Below are 18821 nucleotides of genomic sequence, written 5' to 3'. Positions count from 1 at the left end.
TTAAAACAATACAGTGACCCTTCTCTTCTTATAGATCAACTTTTTACTAGTATTTCATTTTAACCATTTCTTACCAAAATTTAGTTGTTGTTTTTTTTTTCCTTTTTAATGGCTAATGCCTGTCTTTATTCAGGTTTTTTTCTTTTTTTTGCTTACTGATGTTGCTTGTATCTTACTTTTTCTTTCTGGGTTCAATTTCTTTCTTCCTTAAGTACGTATTTTATTAATCTCTTTAGGAAAGAAAGAAAGATGTCTCAAAATGTCTTTATTTCCTTCTTTCTCTTGAATAATAATGTAACTAGCTCTGTGAAGTTATTATCTCGGGTTATCTGTTTTCAGTGTTGATTTCATTGAAAAAAAGGTTTCCAGTATAACTGACACTCCTTTTTACAATGTCTTTTTGCTCAGAAAACTGCCAGCTTTTGCTCAGTTTCATCACAAAGTACACTGCACTTCAGCATATTAAGCCCTGTGAACTGTGGAACTTCTTAAGCAGCATTTTCTATAATATTGCCCTGCCTCCATGTTTCAATTCTCTTCTATCTTTAATGAGAAAATCCTTTTCTTCCGGATCACCAGTTTTGTCTTAAATGGCCTAACATTTAACAGTCAGCAACTTTTCACTTGTACCATCATTTTTGTTTCCTTTTCCTTGTCGGTTACTTGAATATTTTTTTGCACTCCATTTTTATCTATAGCATTTTGAGTGTATCTATTTTTATAATGTAATAATTTATTGATGCCAGTAAGTATAGAAACATTACTTCTCTTCATGTCCCTTTGTCTTTTGCTGTTTATAATTTCCTAAATATTTATTTTAAATACACTGTGAACCACATTAGCAAATGTCATAATTTTTACCTCAACCATCAAACATAATTTAGCAAACACATGCTTTCATTTTTTTCAATATTCTTTCTTCCTTCCTGATGTTGCAAGATCCAATCTGCTGCTGCCAAGTTGCTTCAGTCGTGTCCGACTCTGTGCAACCCCATAGACGGCAGCCCAACAGCCGCCCCCGTCTCTGGGATTCTCCAGGCAAGAACACTGGAGTGGGTTGCCATTTCCTCCTCCAATGCACGAAAGTGAAAAGTGAAAGTGAAGTCACTCAGTTGTGTCCGACTCTTCGTGACCCCATGAACTGCAGCCTACCAGGCTCCTCCGTCCATGGGATTTTCCAGGCAAGAGTACTGGAGTGGGGTGCCATCGCCTTCTCCGCCCTCTTTATCTAGATCTGCCTAATTCCTGTTTATAAATTAGGTTTTAATTTAAACACCACTTACATAGATAGTAAAGCTCTTCCTGACGTCTAGACTACTCATCCCTATAAAAATAAACAAAAGACTCAAAGAAACAGCTATGAATTCTGACTTAGCAACGAAGAAAAAAATTCATCCATAGGTACATGAACTACTTATTAGTAAAAGAATCCTTTGTACTTCTATGTCATTAAGAGATATCTTTCAAATAAGTTTTAAAGTAATTATCAAAATGTATATTTGGATTATTGTATTAATTATAATTATGAATAGTATTTCTAACTAAGAAAATTTTGAGATGAGTCATAGTCAGAAGACACTTGGATGCATTTTAAAGTTATGTAAAAGTTATTTTAAATTACAGTATTAAAAATATATTAGAAATTATATCCTTTGTAATTGTTTAAGCTTATGATGTCATACTTGAATTTGGAAGACTGCTGATGTTCTAAAGGGCTCTAAAAAAAGTATGAGGACTATAAATGGTCAAGCGATAATGAACAGGAGAAACGGTGGATGGTATGTTACTATTTATTTAATGAAAGAAATGAGGATACATAACACATATTCATATATTTATCTGCTATCATTAAAAAACAATGATGGAAGCCTAAACAATAAAGGCCACTGTAATAATTACTTCATATGAGGATGGAAGGTAGATGTGATTAGGATGAAAGTTAAACTTATCTGAATATATTTTGTATAAGAGCTGAGATCTTTCAATACACTTTCATTACAGACTTGATTTTACATAACTTTAAAATAAAATGAAAATAAAATGCAGAGTTAGTAGTATAACAACAAAGAAAATAAATATGTCAAATGACTTTAAACACAGTAATTTGAATTCAAAGTCTTCAGATCAGATCAGTCGCTCAGTCGTGTCCGAGTCTTTGCGACCCCATGAATAGCAGCACACCAGGCCTCCCTGTCCATAACCAACTCCCGGAGTTCACTCAGACTCACATCCATCGAGTCAGTGATGCCATCCAGCCATCTCATCCTCTGTCATCCCCTTCTCCTCTTGCCCCCAATCCCTCCCAGCATCAGACTCTTTTCCAATGAATCAACTCTTCGCATGAGGTGGCCAAAGTACTGGAGTTTCAGCTTTAGCATCATTCCTTCCAAAGAAAACCCAGGGCTGATCTTCTTCAGAATGGACTGGTTGGATGTCCTTGCAGTCCAAGGGACTCTCAAGAGTCTTCTCCAACACCACAGTTCAAAAGCATCAATTCTTCAGCGCTCAGCCTTCCTCACAGTCCAACTCTCACATCCATACATGACTACTGGAAAAACCATAGCCCTGACTAGACGGACCTTTGTTGGCAAAGTAATGTCTCTGCTTTTGAATATGCTATCTAGGTTGGTCATAACTTTCCTTCCAAGGAGTAAGCGTCTTTTAATTTCATGGCTGCAGTCACCATCTGCAGTGATTTTTGAGCCCAGAAAAATAAAGTCTGACACTGTTTCCACTGTTTCCCCATCTATTTCCCATGAAGTGATGGGACCTGATGCCATGATCTTCATTTTCTGAATGTTGAGCTTTAAGCCAACTTTTTCACTCTCCACTTTCACTTTCATCAAGAGGCTTTTGAGTTCCTCTTCACTTTCTGCCATAAGGGTGGTGTCATCTGCATATCTGAGGTTATTAATATTTCTCCTAGCAATCTTGATTCCAGCTTGTGTTTCTTCCAGTTCAGCGTTTCTCATGATGTACTCTGCATATAAGTTAAATAAACAGGGTGACAATATACAGCATTGACGAACTCCTTTTCCTATTTGGAACCAGTCTGTTGTTCCATGTCCAGTTCTAACCGTTGCTTCCTGCATACAAATTTCTCAAGAGGCAGATCAGGTGGTCTGATATTCCCATCTCTTTCAGAATTTTCCAGTTTATTGTGATCCACACAGTCAAAGGCTTTGGCAGAGTCAATAACACAGAAATAGATGTTTTTCTGGAACTCTCTTGCTTTTTCCATGATCCAGCGGATGTTGGCAATTTGATCTCTGGTTCCTCTGCCTTTTCTAAAACCAGCTTGAACATCAGGAAGTTCACGGTTCACATATTGCTGAAGCCTGGCTTGGAGAATTTTGAGCATTACTTTACTAGCATGTGAGATGAGTGCAATTGTATGGTAGTTTGAGCATTCTTTGGCATTGCCTTTCTTTGGGATTGGAATGAAAACTGATCTTTTCCAGTCCTGTGGCCACTGCTGAGTTTTCCAAATTTGCTGGCATATTGAGTGCAGCACTTTCACAGCATCATCTTTCAGGATTTGGAATAGCTCAACTGGAATTCCACCACCTCCACTAGCTTTGTTCAAAGTCTTAGACCAAAACAAAAATAACCTTAACCTTATTTCAGTAATATATGTTACTGATGATGATGTCGGTATTATTATTCTGTGACAACTATTATTTATGAAATGTGGAATAAATCAAGCAATTATTTCATACTCTAATTCACCAGTGTCTTTGAGAACTAAGATTATCAATACAGGACAAAGAAAAAGTTAAAAGTCTTGCAGTGGTGAATCTGAAGTATTAGTATAAACTCATGATGTATTTTATATTAAAAAATTAAAATAAAAACAAAAAAACTTATATTTCTTTTTCAGCCAACTGACAAGGCCTAGAAACAATGACCAACCTGACAAAAATAAGCATCCCCAAGCATCCAGACTGTGAATTTGAAATACCATTTCCCATTCAAAGCAACAAAGACTGTTTGGCCAGAATGTACAAAAGGAGCCCGAAACACCTTGTTTCAATGAAACTGACACTTCCCGCATAGCAGGAAGACCATTAAAGGTCAACACCAAAACAGAGACAACACAACTAGGTTTATACTGGTTAAAGATGAGACAATCTGAAATTTGCTAAGAATAGCAACAATTCTTAAAACATTAAGTATACAGATTAATGATACTGAAATTTAAAAAACTCCTTGAAAACAAAACCAGAATCAATAACAAAGGAAGGTTAGATAAATGAGACTGGCCACAAGTTGGTTGATAACTGTTAGATCTGAATGGTGATTACATGGTGTACCACTCTGTCTACTCTCATATATATTTTAGATTTCCTGCTATTAAATAACAGAGTGTGAGGATATAAAATAATTTTGATTTAGAAAAATTATAAGTGAGATATAATTACTTACCCTACCTAAGTAGGATACACTTAAGCAATTCTGCATAGAATGGTAAGAACAGTATTCATCCTTAAGAGGTTAGTTTTAAAGCATTATTTTAAAACAGCACTTAAATTTTATCAAATAAGTCTCACATTATAAGACAATTAACCACTTTAAACATATAATTTGAGAGAATCTTTAGCACATGAACAACTTACCTCTCAAAAGGTGCTTGGACTCTTTTAATTACATGATAAACAAGTACGTCTTTTGCCAACATATATTTATCACTTATTGATGTTATAAGTCTTAGACATCCAATAAACTCTAGGTACTTATAATAGTCATGTATTAAAGAGTTTAAGTCATCCACAGTTGCTGCAGCATTTATCTGTAATGAAGAAAATACACCCAGTTTACGCATTTACTTGTGAAAGAAATTTACATATTTCATATTTCAAATGACATATTACTTCATACTCACACTTCATACATGAGTACACCTGAGTGAAGTGAAAGTACACCAATAGTAATTTTTCTTGAATAAATGTCTGATAATCCACTTTTTAAAATTTTATTTTTAAACTTTACATAATTGTATTAGTTTTACCAAATATAAAAATGAATCCACCACAGGTATACATGTGTTCCCCATCCTGAGCCCTCCTCCCACCTCCCTCCCCATACCATCCCTCTGGGTCGTCCCAGTGCACTAGCCCCAAGCATCCAGTATCATGCATCGAACCTGGACTGGCATCTCGTTTCATACATGATATTTTACATGTTTCAATGCCATTCTCCCAAATCTTCCCATCCTCTCCCTCTCCCACAGAGTCCATAAGACTGTTCTATACATCAGTGTCTCTTTTGCTGTCTCGTACACAGGGTTATTGTTACCATCTTTCTAAATTCCATATATATGTATTAGTATACTGTATTGGTGTTTTTCCTTCTGGCTTACTTCACTCTGTATAAAAGGCTCCAGTTTCATCCACCTCATTAGAACTGATTCAAATGTATTCTTTTTAATGGCTGAGTAATACTCCATTGTGTATATGTACCACAGCTTTCTTATCCATTCGTCTGCTGATGGACATCTAGGTTGCTTCCATGTCCTAGCTATTATAAACAGTGCTGCGATGAACATTGGGGTACACTTGTCTCTTTCCCTTCTGGTTTCCTCAGTATGTATGCCCAGCAGTGGGATTGCTGGATCATAAAGCAGTTCTATTTCCAGTTTTTTAAGGAATCTCCACACTGTTCTCCATAGTGGCTGTACTAGTTTGCATTCCCACCAACAGTGTAACAGGGTTCCCTTTTCTCCACACCCTCTCCAGCATTTATTACTTGTAGACTTTTGGATCGCAGCCATTCTGACTGGTGTGAAATGGTACCTTATAGTGGTTTTGATTTGCATTTCTCTGATAATGAGTGATGTTGAGCATCTTTTCATGTGTTTGTTAGCCATCTGTATGTCTTCTTTGGAGAAATGTCTATTTAGTTCTTTGGCCCATTTTTTGATTGGGTCATTTATTTTTCCGGAGTTGAGCTATAGGAGTTGCTTGTATATTTTTGAGATTAGTTGTTTGTCAGTTGCTTCATTTGCTATTATTTTCTCCCATTCTGAAGGCTGTCTTTTCACCTTGCTAATAGTTTCCTTTGATGTGCAGAAGCTTTTAAGGTTAATTAGGTCCCATTTGTTTATTTTTATTTCCAATATTCTGGGAGGTGGGTCATAGAGGATCCTGCTGTGATGTATGTCAGAGAGTGTTTTGCCTATGTTCTCCTCTAGGAGTTTTATAGTTTCTGGTCTTACGTTTAGATCTTTAATCCATTTTGAGTTTATTTTTGTGTATGGTGTTAGAAAGTGGTCTAGTTTCATTCTTTTACAAGTGGTTGACCAGATTTCCCAGCACCACTTGTTAAAGAGATTGTCTTTAATCCATTGGATATTCTTGCCTCCTTTGTCAAAGATAAGGTGTCCATATGTGCGTGGATTTATCTCTGGGCTTTCTATTTTGTTCCATTGATCTATATTTCTGTCTTTGTGCCAGTACCATACTGTCTTGATAACTGTGGCTTTGTAGTAGAGCCTGAAGTCAGGTAGGTTGATTCCTCCAGTTCCATTCTTCTTTCTCAAGATAGCTTTGGCTATTCGAGGTTTTTTGTATTTCCATATAAACTGTGAAATTATTTGTTCTAGCTCTGTGAAGAATACTGTTGGTAGCTTGATAGGGATTGCATTGAATCTATAGATTGCTTTGGGTAGTATACTCATTTTCACTATATTGATTCTTCCAATCCATGAACATGGTATATTTCTCCATCTATTAGTGTCCTCTTTGATTTCTTTCACCAGTGTTTTATAGTTTTCTATATATAGGTTTTTAGTTTCTTTAGGTAGATATATTCCTAAGTATTTTATTCTTTCCGTTGCAATGGTGAATGGAATTGTTTCCTTAATTTCTCTCTCTGTTTTCTCATTATTAGTGTATAGGAATGCAAGGGATTTCTGTGTGTTGATTTTATATCCTGCAACTTTACTATAGTCACTGATTAGTTCTAGTAATTTTCTGGTGGAGTCTTTAGGGTTTTCTATGTAGAGGATCATGTCATCTGCAAATAGTGAGAGTTTTACTTCTTCTTTTCCAATTTGGATTCCTTTTATATCTTTTTCTGCTCTGACTGCTGTGGCCAAAACTTCCAAAACTATGTTGAATAGTAATGGTGAAAGTGGGCACCCTTGTCTTGTTCCTGACTTTAGAGGAAATGCTTTCAATTTTTCACCATTGAGGATAATGTTTGCTGTGGGTTTGTCATATATAGCTGATAATCCACTTTAATACAGTATATATCTGCCTCAAGAAAGCTAGTCTGTAATTCCACATTCAAAAAATATATATTTATTTATAATTGGTTGATGATTGGTTTACAATATTGGTTTGATTTCTGTCATGCATCAACATGAATTAACCATGGGTGTATATATGTGCCCTCCCTCTTGAATCTTCTTCATCCCACCTCCAGCCCATCCCCACCCCTGTAGGTTATTAAAGAGCCCCAGTTCGAGTTCCTTGAGTTGAAATTCCACTTTAATATAGGAAGCTATTTACATAAAGGTAGTAATTGACATAGAACAGGTACATAGACTAGAGAGGCAAGAAAGATGATCTGCAGAGATTTCATGAACGAGAAAGTATAGTTTGAATATACTTTTATATATTTCAAATATTTCATTTGAATAAAAATGAATAGATTCAAAAGAGTATTTGAGGCAACAGTATAAAGAAAGAAATACTTGACCATTTATGAGCCAGACACTTTCATATAGTTAGCTCTTGAACAAAGTTACAGAGGGAGAAAGATGAATGGAAAATCTCCTTGGTATTTTTTTCCCAAAAAACTCTTCTCCCAGGTATTCCCTCATTTATTTCAGATCTCTACTGTGATCTCAGAAGCTTTTCCCAAGTACCCTTTTCAAACTATCTTCATGCTGTAATGGGCTTCCCTTGTGGCTTAGCTGGGAAAGAATGCACCTGCAATGTGGGAGACCTGGGTTCGATCCCGGGTTGGGAAGATCCCCTGGAGAAGGGAAAGGCTACGCACTCCAGTATTCTGGCCTGGAGAATTCCATGGACTGTACAGTCCATAGGGTCGCAAACAGTCAGACAAGACTAAGCAACTTTCACACTCTACTAGTTGGGTATGTGTTATCTCATCCTCCTAACCCACCACCCTGAGTTTTAGCTGGGCATATGACAAAACTTTCCTTACAGCCAGATGTGGCCTTATGTGACTAAGAGCTGTCCAATAGAACATGAGTGAAAATGTGTTAAATTTCCCTGAACTCTACTTTCACCTTCTCCCCTAAGAGCATATTTCAGCTATGAAGACAATATCCTAAATGATTATACAATGAGAGTTGTTCAGGTGCTCAGTTGTGTCAGACTCTTTGTGACTCCATGTCACAGCCAGACTTCCCTGTCTTTCACCATCTCCTGAACCTTGCTCAAACTCATGTCCATTGAGTCGGTGATGCCATCCAACTATCTCATTCTCTGTCGTCCCCTTCTCCTGGCTTCAATCTTTGCCAGCATCAGGTCTTTTCTAATGAGTTAGCTCTTTGCATTAGGTGGTCAAAATACTGGAGCTTCAGCTTCAGCATCAGTCCTTCCAATGAATATTCAGGGTTGACTTCCTTTAAGATTGATTGGTTTGATCTTGGTGTAGTTCAAGGGACTCTTAAGAGTCTTCTCCAACACCACAGTTCAAAAGCATCAATTCTTTGGCACTCAGCCTTCTTTATGGCACAACTCTCACATCTATACATGACTATTGGAAAATCCATGGCTTTGACTAGACAGACTTTTGTTGGCAAAGTAACGTCCTTGCTTTTTAATATACTGTCTAGCATATGCTGGTCATAGCTTTTCTTCCAAGGAGCAAACGTCTTTTAATTTCATAGCTGCAATCACCATCTGCAGTGATTTTGGAGCCCAAGAAACATAAAGGCTGTCACTGTATCCACTGTTTTCCCATCTATTTGCTACAAAATGATGGGACAGGATGCCATGATTTTTGTTTTTACAATGCTGAGTTTTAAGCCAGCTTTTTGACTCTCCTCTTTCACCTTCAATAGGCTCTTTAGTTCTTCTTCACTTTCTGCCACAAAGGTGGTGTCATCTGCATATCTGAGGTTATTGATATTCCCCCAGCAATCTTGATTCCAGCTTGTGCTTCATCCAGCCAGCATTTTGCATGATGTACTCTGCACATAAGTTAAATAAGTAGGATGACAATATACAGCCTTGACATACTCCTTTCCCAATTTGGAACAAGGCTGTTGTTCTATATCTGGTGTTAACTATTGCTTCTTGACCTGCATACAGATTTCTCAGGAGGCAAGTAAGGTGGTCTGGTTTTCCCATTGCTTTAAGAATTTTCCAGTTTGTTGTGATCCAAATAGTCAAAAGCTTTAGCATAGTCAATAAATCAGAAATAGATATTTTTCTGGAATTCTCTTGCCTTTTCGATGATCCAATGGATATTGGCAATTGGATGTCTTGTTCCTCTGCCTTTTCTAAATCCAGCTTGAACATCTGGAAGTTCTTCGTTCATGAACTGTTGAAGCCTATCTTGGGAATTTTGAGCATTACTTTGCTAGCATGTGAAATGAGTGCAATTGTTCAGAGTTTGAACATTCTTTGGCATTGCCTTTCTCTAGGATTGGAATGAAAACTGACCTTTCCCAGTCCTGTGGCCACTGTTGAGTTTTCCATATTTGCTGGCATATTGAATGCAGCACTTTCAAAGCATCACCTTTTAGAATTTGAAATAGCTCAAGTGGAATTCCATCACATCCACTAGCTTTGTTCAGAGTGATCTTTCCTAAGGTCCACTTGACTCTGTACTCCAGGATGTCTGGCTCTAGGTGAGTGACCACACCATCATGGTTATCTGGGTCATTAAGATCTTTTTTGTATAGGTCTCCTATGTACTCTTCACCTCTTCTATGTTTTGTTAGGTCTATTCCGTTTCTGTCCTTTATTGTACCCAATACAACGAGAGGAAGGAATTCAATTCTCTGGGTGACCTAGTGTATCACAATTGTACCTTTAAAACAGGAGCCATTTTTGTACAGGCCAGAGAGCATTTTATGCTTTGTGGGCCTATGGTGCTTGTCCCAAACTATTCAACCCCACCACTGCAGTGTAAAATCAGTCACAGACACATAATAAATGGGTGTGGTTGTGTTCCTATAAAACTTTAAAAAGGCAGCAGGCAACACTTGGCCTACAGCTATAATTTACCAACTCCTACTTAAAATCTAGATTTTAGAAAAAAATTAAATATCTGCCTTTTTTTGAGCTTTTGTCTTTTGGGTCTCTTTGTTACAAAAGCCTAGCCTAATCTTATTATATACCCCAAGCATTATCTTGGAAGAGATATCCTTCTTCTTATTCTGTTCTATATTATGATATATTTTACTCCATGACAGTTTATTACATATTTGATTATTTTGTCTTTCTTCTCATAGGTAAATTCTAAGGAGGCAGGGGGTTTGTTTAGTTCACTACTTTATCCTCAGTGTTAAAACAAGTATGGAATACACAGCATTTGTTGACTGAAATCAATGAAGAAACACTGGCAAAGAACCAGAGTAAATAAAGCCATGAGGAGAACTAGAAGTCTTAAGGGCCCTAATGAAGAGTTTAAACTCCATTCAGTAGGCAATGAGAATCCATTAGGATTCTTGAGGAAGAAAGCAATGTGGTCAAACCTGTACTTGTAAAAGAATCATCCTGAGTAAGAAGATTAGAATAATATCTTAACTGTTTAAACATAGATATAAATTTCATATACTAAGCATACTAGAAATAAGAAGGAAAGGTCACTCTTAAGAGACAGATGCCTTGACACAAACTGATGAACAGAGTATGGAAGAGTGATAACAACCCTGTCTCCAGAATAACTTGGAAATAAAAAATCTCTTGAAAAGAACATGAGAATCAGGCAAAAAACCCAAATTCTGGGGAAAAGTTCTGTCTTAAACATGTTGGGCTCAATTTGGTAGGAAGAGCCAGATCTTATCTGGATCTAAAAATCTGGGGGCTCAAAAACACAGGACTGGAAATCATCGGAAAAGTTATGAATGAGAAGATGCTTTCTTCTCATTATATAGAAGGAGGACTGTTAAGACAACACTACCTAAAATTACCTAAGTTTCAGGGGTAGGAAGAAGTATTTAAAAAGACAATAGTAGTTAAAAGTACCAGGGAACAGAATATTAGAGAAAACAGCAGAAAGGAATTCAAATACAATGGTGATTGCAGATATCAGAGGAGATACGGAATTAGGAAAGAAAGGCCTTTGTATGTGGAGATTTAGATCCCTGCCTATTTTTAGTAGGGGACAGGTTAAGGGAAGAAAAGTTGAATGGATTTCATTGTCTCAGTTTCTAAACCAATAACACATGGGCAAAGATGCTTATCTCACAGGGTATTACAGTAAGTAAACTGAGTTTGTACAGGTAACACGTGCAGTACAGGGCTTAATAAATGGCAACACTTTTTAGGAAGGAACATAGAGTCTCCCCAACTATTTTCACAGAGAAGAAAGTCAGCCTGGTCTTTCACTCCACCTATCACTCATATCTCCCTGCTGAGGAGGAAAAGATAAGTTTTCTGCTGGTAACCATCCTCTCTTCAGATCCACCTGCCTACAAGAAGGAGCACTTTCACCTGCTCTTTACCGTGCAATAAGGAACCTGACTTACGTCATCTCTGGCAGAGCAGATAAATCCATCTAGTTCTGAGTAGTGTTAACAAGCCGTTCTGACCACAGATCTAAGCCACATTATCCAACTGGTTTTATCAACATTAAGCATGGCACTTTGATCTCTAGCTATTTGTTCTTTATATCTATCTGTTAAGTGATTGTTAACTTTGCTGGTAAACAAAAATATCTACACCCCTTAACCACTCCACAAAGAATATTTATTATTCTATTGCAGATCCAGCATTTATATTCAAATATATCTAGAACATGGGCTTCCCTGGTGGCTCAGACTGTAAAGAATCTGCCTACAATGCAGGACACCTGGGTTCGATCCCTGGGTCAGGAAGATCGCATGGAGAAGGGAATGGCTATTCACTCCAGTATTCTTGCCTGGAGAGTTCCAGGGACAGAGGAACCTGGAGGGCTACAGTCCATGGGTCACAAAGAGTCAGATATGATGAAGCAACTATCATATAACTAGAACACAGTCTATATTTGAACAAACAGGTACATTTCTTACCCTGATCATAATCTGTGCCACATCAAAGTCTGAAACATCGTCTACAATTGGTTGGGTATTTTCTGGTCCATAAGCAAGGCAGTTAAATAAGGTCTGAGAAAAGAAACCAGGTGAAGGACCACCATGAACCAAAGAAATGGCAACCATTTTGCCAGCTTCATAGTAAAGGTTCTCTTTCAGAGCTGTAAATACAGATAAAAGATATCAAATACACTTCTTTTATTAATAAATGATAACCATCATATATAAGTAATACATAATAAATCAGAAATTTTAAAAATCTAAGCATTAGACAAACATAAAATAACCTAATTCAGACACTATAATAATGTATACTATATAGATTTCAACTAAAATATACAATTTTCAATTCTATAAATTTTTTTTCTGAATACAAAGTAACACCCTGTTGTAGAAAAGGATGTAAATACAGAAAAATCTTTTTATAAAATCACTTATAATCCTACCACTCTGTAATAAACAGTGCACACACTGTGGTATATTTATGTCTCATGTATATATAAATATATACATAAATAATTTGACTTCTGTTTTTCCACTTTACTGTACTGCAAATTTTTAAAATATTATTTGAAATTATTCACATCTATAGTTAACAAATGCATTAAAAATGATTTACTGATGTGCTACAATGTAAACCATGTATTTATTACTTGTTACCCCAGTTGAGGACCTTTTCAACTACATGAGACACAATGTTATAGTCAACATGTGTTACACATTCTTATTTATATATCTCTGATTATCAGGAGAGATTCCTACCTATGATATTACTGGTTCAAAGGATATAAGCAATTTTAAGGTTGCTGATATACAAAATAGTACAAATTTACTCTCAACAGTATTCAGTTCAGTTCAGTCGCTCAGTCGTGTCCAACTCAATAGTATATGCTACCTTAACTGTAAGGTATCATCATAGCTCTCAATATTTTTTAATGTCTCATTTAAAATGTTTTAGCTACTTTCATAAGTCAAAAAGATATCATGTAAATTTTCCTTTATTTTTTTCTAAAAAGTTTTTTATTAATTGTTCAACTACTTGTTCAAAGTAATTTATTAATAAGTAACATCAACAATACCTGAAATGGTAATAAAATTCCCTTAACAATAATCTTATATACTACATATTAGTAGTCACATATTACAGGTGAAGCAACTGAGATACAGAAAGGCTAAGCAATTAATCTAAGAATATGAAGCTATGAAGTAGATGTGTACAAACTAAATTCAGATTTTGTGACTTCAATTCCATGTACTCTCTCCACTATAACAAAACTGCCTTAGCGTTAACACACTGATTACTTGAACGTTTTTTTTTTTTTTTTAAATAAAGGGAGTGTAGAATTAAACTGTGTGTACTGTTCATAGTACTAATGATCCTTGGTAGTTTCTCAATTATTTCAGGCAATGGTGAGGAAATTCTAAAGAAAATATAGAAGGAAGTCAACTGAATGAAATGTCTTCTCACTCTCTCTCCAATTCCTATTACAGCAAAAGGGGTTATAAAAGTTCCTAAAAAGAGAACACTAGAATTAACCAGTGTTTCAAGATGCCTGTTTTAATTACATTATTTCTCCACCAGAAGTAAAGATAGAAAAGTATCATATACGTAACTCTGAAAAAAAAAATTCTTGAAAGCAAAAGTATGTTAAAAATCTGTTATATGTCGACCCCCAAATTATGTTATACAAATTCTAGGTTGTGAAGAAACATGCGAACTGCAAATTTCAAATATATAAACAAAAAGAGCTCAAAAAATTATTCATCACATTTGGTCATTCTATTCAAATCAATTTAAATTAATATAAAGTATATTTTAAAGAAATTACATTTAATTATGGAATCACTGGAGGACACTGCTATAGGATATTCTTAAATAAAAAATGTTCACTATAAAAATTATCTTTAGAAGTATCACTTTTCCCCTTCTCTGTGATTTATCATTATTTTATTAACAGTGATTATACATTTTGACTACAGGTACTGAGTATCAATTTTAACCTGCTATCTTTCTTAACACATGCCATATTCAGTATATACAATAATAAAGAAAATAATTACCTTGAGAATTTAAAGACAAGTTCTTTGACAAGGACCCTTCAAACAATGATGAGTTCTCAAGTTGCTGCATTAAGAGACTTAGGAATTCTTGCTTTGATCCAGGCTGCTCTCTTCCAAAATGATCATTTTCATTAACATACACTATTTCAATTGTATATGAAGGATTAAAGTTTTGATTTCTGAATCCATCTAAGGCACTATTCCAGAAATTGGCTTTGTTGATAAATACTTTTTTAGGCCTTTTCTTAACTTGGAATCCTAACTCTATAATTAGAGTCGAGATATCTCTTCTAAATTTGCTGCCTTGCCTATAAAACATGAATTTAGATATAGAGGTAAGTACTCTAAAGTACTTTACATGACACAGTACTTATACAGCCAATAAAAAAATAATAGAGAAAAGATTAAAAGGAAGTTCTTCCCCAGTTCAGTTCAGTCGCTCAGTCATGTCAGACTCTTTTTGACCCATGAATCGCAGCACGCCAGGCCTCCCTGTCCATCACCAACTCCCAGAGTCCACCCAAACCCATGTCCATTGAGTCGGTGATGCCATCCAACTATCTCATTCTCTGTCGTCCCCTTCTCCTCCTGCCCTCAATCTTTCCCAGCATCAGGGTCTTTTCAAACTCCCCAATTCCCACCCAAAAGCAGGCAATGGTTGCTATAGGAACCAAAAACCAATAACCTTAGTTCTAAACTCTTGATTCCCTCTACCCAATCTTCTACCAAATTAAAAGCATATAATGTTATAAATGATTTATAAGAATGATGACAGATGATTATCCCAAATTTGATCAATTCAGCACATTCAGGTATAAGAGCCAAGAGTTCAAACTCTTACTTCCCTGGTCATACTTGCTTAACTGCACCTTACTTCATGTTCACTAGCTCCTTTAAAAGTAGAGCACAGTAATCTCTGCTTACTACCTAATAGACCTATAATTTTAAGAGATTACATATTTTAATTAGCATTCGTAAACCCTCTAAATAGTACTTTTTAGTCTATACTATTAATTCTCACAATGTGGTCCCAGACAAGTACAGCATCTGGAAACTTGTTAGAAATGCAAATTCTTGGGTCCCACAGCAGATAAACAGAATTGGAACCTCTGAGCATGAGGCCGAGCAATGAGTCTTAACAAGACTTGCAGACAATTATACGGACTACCTCAATTGTTCCCTGCCTCAGTTTCTCCATCTGTAATTGGAATTAATGAACTCAAAATAATCCTGTTAGAGCCAATGTCCATGGATCATCTTTCTACATCAAGTTGGGGACTATAGTTTGAAAAGCACTCTTTCAAACTACAGTAATATCAGCTAAAACTCTAAATGTATACAGAGCCATACCCGGTTAAAATTTTCTCAAAATAAAGTTTTACTTTTTTTCCAATTCCAAATACATACCTCAGCAGATCTTTACACTGGTCTCCAGGTGACTGTCTGGGTAATTTAGGTGAAGACTCCTCCAACAAACAATCATTTATTCCCACATTAGTGTTGGGTAATGCATGTTTTTTGGCTTTCTGGAATTCACCTACAGAGTTAAAACCCTATGTTAGCATAACAGACGGCTTCCTAGGTGATGCTAGTGGTAAAGAACACACCTGCCAATGCAGGTAGACGTAAGAGACGCACGTTCGACCCTGGCGGAGGGCACGGCAACCTACTCCAGCATTCTTGGCCTGGAGAATCCCATGGACAGAGGAGCCTGGCAGGAGCCTGAAGTCCATAGGGTTGCACAGAGTTGGACGCGACTGAAGCGACACAGTAAACATGCATGCAGCGTAACAGGAATACAGGTGGAAATTTTTTAATATTCATTTAAATGAAGACATCTTCGTTCAAAATTACAAAATATTACCTGCACTGTAGAGAATACTTCTACATTCGCAACATTCCCAATTTTGTTCCCATGACTGTAGTGAGGAACAGGCTAAATGTGTTCCGCTAGAACCACAACACTGACAGCGCTTTATTTCCCATTTGCTGAGGACATAAAGAGAAGCAGATATTTACATTTAGTATTAACTTTGTCTAATTTCAACAACCAGCGCCACCACATGCCTCACTGTCCATCTCACACACACAACCAAAGAAAGGAAAATTATCTGATTTGATACTGTATTACTTTTTCCTAGCGCTTTTTTTCCTATTTCATTTATTACATTTGTAATCTCCCTCTTTGAATAGTCTCTTTTTAAAAATATTTATTTTTGTTTATTTATTATTGGCTGCATTGGGTTTTCATTGCTGTGCACAGGTTTTCTCTAGTTGTGAAGAGTGGGGGCTACTCTTCAGTTGTGGTGCATGGGCTAATCATTCAGGAGGCTTCTCTTGTTGCAGAGCATGGGCTCTAGGGCTCACGGGCTTCAGTAGTTGCTACACATGAGCTTAGTAGTTGTGGCACACAGGCTTAGTTGTCCCTAAGGCATGTGGGATCTTCCTGGACCAGGGATAGAACCAGTGTCCCCTGCATTGCAAAGCGGATTCTGAACTATTGGACCACCAAGAAAGTCCAATATTCTCTATCTAAAAATAGGTAAGCTAAATAACAATGTGAACATGCACATATATCCAAGAATATAAGCACTGTAAAGAATATGACTGAGAAGAAAAAAATTTTCTTTTATACTTGGAGATGATTATGCTATATAGGGAGACTGCTATGTCAATGTGTCTGATAAGGAAGAAGCATTCAGTAAATACACTGTCTTACCTAAAATACTATCTTTCCTATTCAAGGTAAGGAATTATTTCCTATAATAAGCTTGCTCAGATACCTCAGATACTTTGTAGCTCACTAAGATTCAGACTTAGTACCTGACCTACATTCATATTCTCTATTTGTTCCCTGCCAGCCCCCACTCCCAGTGTTTTCCCCACTGCATTGTGACGTGTGCCAGTCTGCATCCACATATTCTATATGGCTGTGGGTTATGCTGTGCAGACTCCTCTCTGTTTGGTTATGAGTACATCTGTCTATATGGGGATGGATGTACTCCCTGAATGTGTGGACACATGGGTGATCAGAAAGGTAGCTGCAGAACTTTTCCTCTGCTGCTGCTGCTGCTAAGTCACTTCAGTCGTGTCCGACTCTGTGCGACCCCATAGACGGCAGCCCACCAGGCTCCCCCGTCCCTGGGATTCTCCAGGCAAGAACACTGGAGTGGGTTGCTGTTTCCTTCTCCAATGCATGAAAGTGAAAAGTGAAAGTGAAGTCGCTCAGTCATGTCTGACTTTTAGCGTGTGGACAAATCTCTGGAAATGGCTGTATAGGGTTGTGTCATCTCTATGTCTCCCCTCTTCCCCAGATAGTCCTGCCAACAAAGGATGAAGAGAAAGAAAGATGACAGCTAACATAAGTGCTTATACACCAGGCCCAGTTCTCATCCTTTACATGTAAAGTTTAATCCTCACAATTTTAGAAGGCTGGAAAAAAGTTACCACCTTTTAAAGAAGAAGAAACCAAAGCAGAGATGTAAATTACATGCCCAAACAAACAGACACTGCTAGTCTCAGAGTGAGGCTTCCAATCCAGTTTACCTGGCTTCAGACCATGCTCCTAACCACTACACCATGCTGGCTTTCAGCAAAATTACCTTCCGATCACTAGAATGAGAGTGAGGTTGTAAAGGAAGCATTCAGACAGCAAGAATCTGTGTCCTAGGAGAAAAAGCAAAGTAGCTGCCAGAAAGAAAATTGACTTTGGTAGCTAAGGATTAGGTGACCAATGGTATACAAGAAAAATAAATAAATTTAATTATAATCAAAATAACCTACAATGGATTTAGAAAATGTCAATATTAATGAACATACTGCTTCTTAGAACTCTAAAGCATGTTACTGTCTACAAAGCACATTTACAAACAGTCTCATCTCTGCCTCAGCACAACTCTTGAGTGGGATATTATTAGTGCTTACAAATGAATAATCAGGGTCACCAGATCAAGTAACTTAGTCAACAATACACATTACTCGACATCTTCAATGAGATCTCAACCCTTAGTGAATCTTCAGTCTAGTGGCAAAGACAGATTTAAATGATATCATCAACTATATTGTAACAAGCACAATGAAGCGAAAATTGAGCCCAGAATGGGGAATCAGTAGTAGCTTCTTAGGAGAAACCTGCCAAAGCTGCTAAGACTTCAGCAAAGTAAGTAGCAACTCACCTAGCAAAATCACTTTCCATAAGAAATAAGGCTCCTAATATTGTGCTCTGCACCTACAGTTTCAGTTTGTCATGTTAAAATGTATCAAAATTTCCTTTATAAATGTCAACAAAATTAATTTGTTACTTTTTCATAAAAAATAAAAATACTCTTGATTTCCAATACCCTATACACAGTGTGTGGGTTTCCCTGGTGGCTCAGAGGTAAAGAATCCACCTGCCAATGCAAGAGACACGGGTTTGATCCCTCAGTCAGGAAGATCCCTTGGAGAAGGAAATGGCAACCTACTCCAATATTCTTGCCTGGGAAATCCCAGACAGAGGAACCTGGTGGGCTACAGTCCATGGGGTGACAAAGGTCGGACATGA

The 18821-nt window shown here is 36.8% G+C and overlaps 1 protein-coding gene across 4 annotated transcripts in view; it reads right to left on the bottom strand.

Annotated features, from left to right (window-relative positions):
- Positions 1 to 18821, bottom strand: part of G2E3 (G2/M-phase specific E3 ubiquitin protein ligase) — a 73789-nt gene that overhangs the window by 7849 nt on the left and 47119 nt on the right. For all 4 annotated transcript variants that reach the window (XM_027520691.1, XM_027520693.1, XM_027520695.1 and 1 more), the window contains 5 exons: positions 16143 to 16267; positions 15686 to 15815; positions 14279 to 14586; positions 12197 to 12378; positions 4617 to 4789 (listed from right to left, as the gene is read on the bottom strand). In XM_027520691.1, coding sequence (XP_027376492.1) covers positions 4617 to 4789; positions 12197 to 12378; positions 14279 to 14586; positions 15686 to 15815; positions 16143 to 16267 — 918 coding nt within the window. The remainder of the gene's footprint in view (positions 1 to 4616; positions 4790 to 12196; positions 12379 to 14278; positions 14587 to 15685; positions 15816 to 16142; positions 16268 to 18821) is intronic.

The sequence above is a fragment of the Bos indicus x Bos taurus genome, chromosome 21, assembly GCF_003369695.1.
Source record: "Bos indicus x Bos taurus breed Angus x Brahman F1 hybrid chromosome 21, Bos_hybrid_MaternalHap_v2.0, whole genome shotgun sequence".
Lineage (NCBI taxonomy): Eukaryota > Metazoa > Chordata > Mammalia > Artiodactyla > Bovidae > Bos > Bos indicus x Bos taurus.
This window is presented reverse-complemented; position numbering and strand designations above follow the sequence as displayed.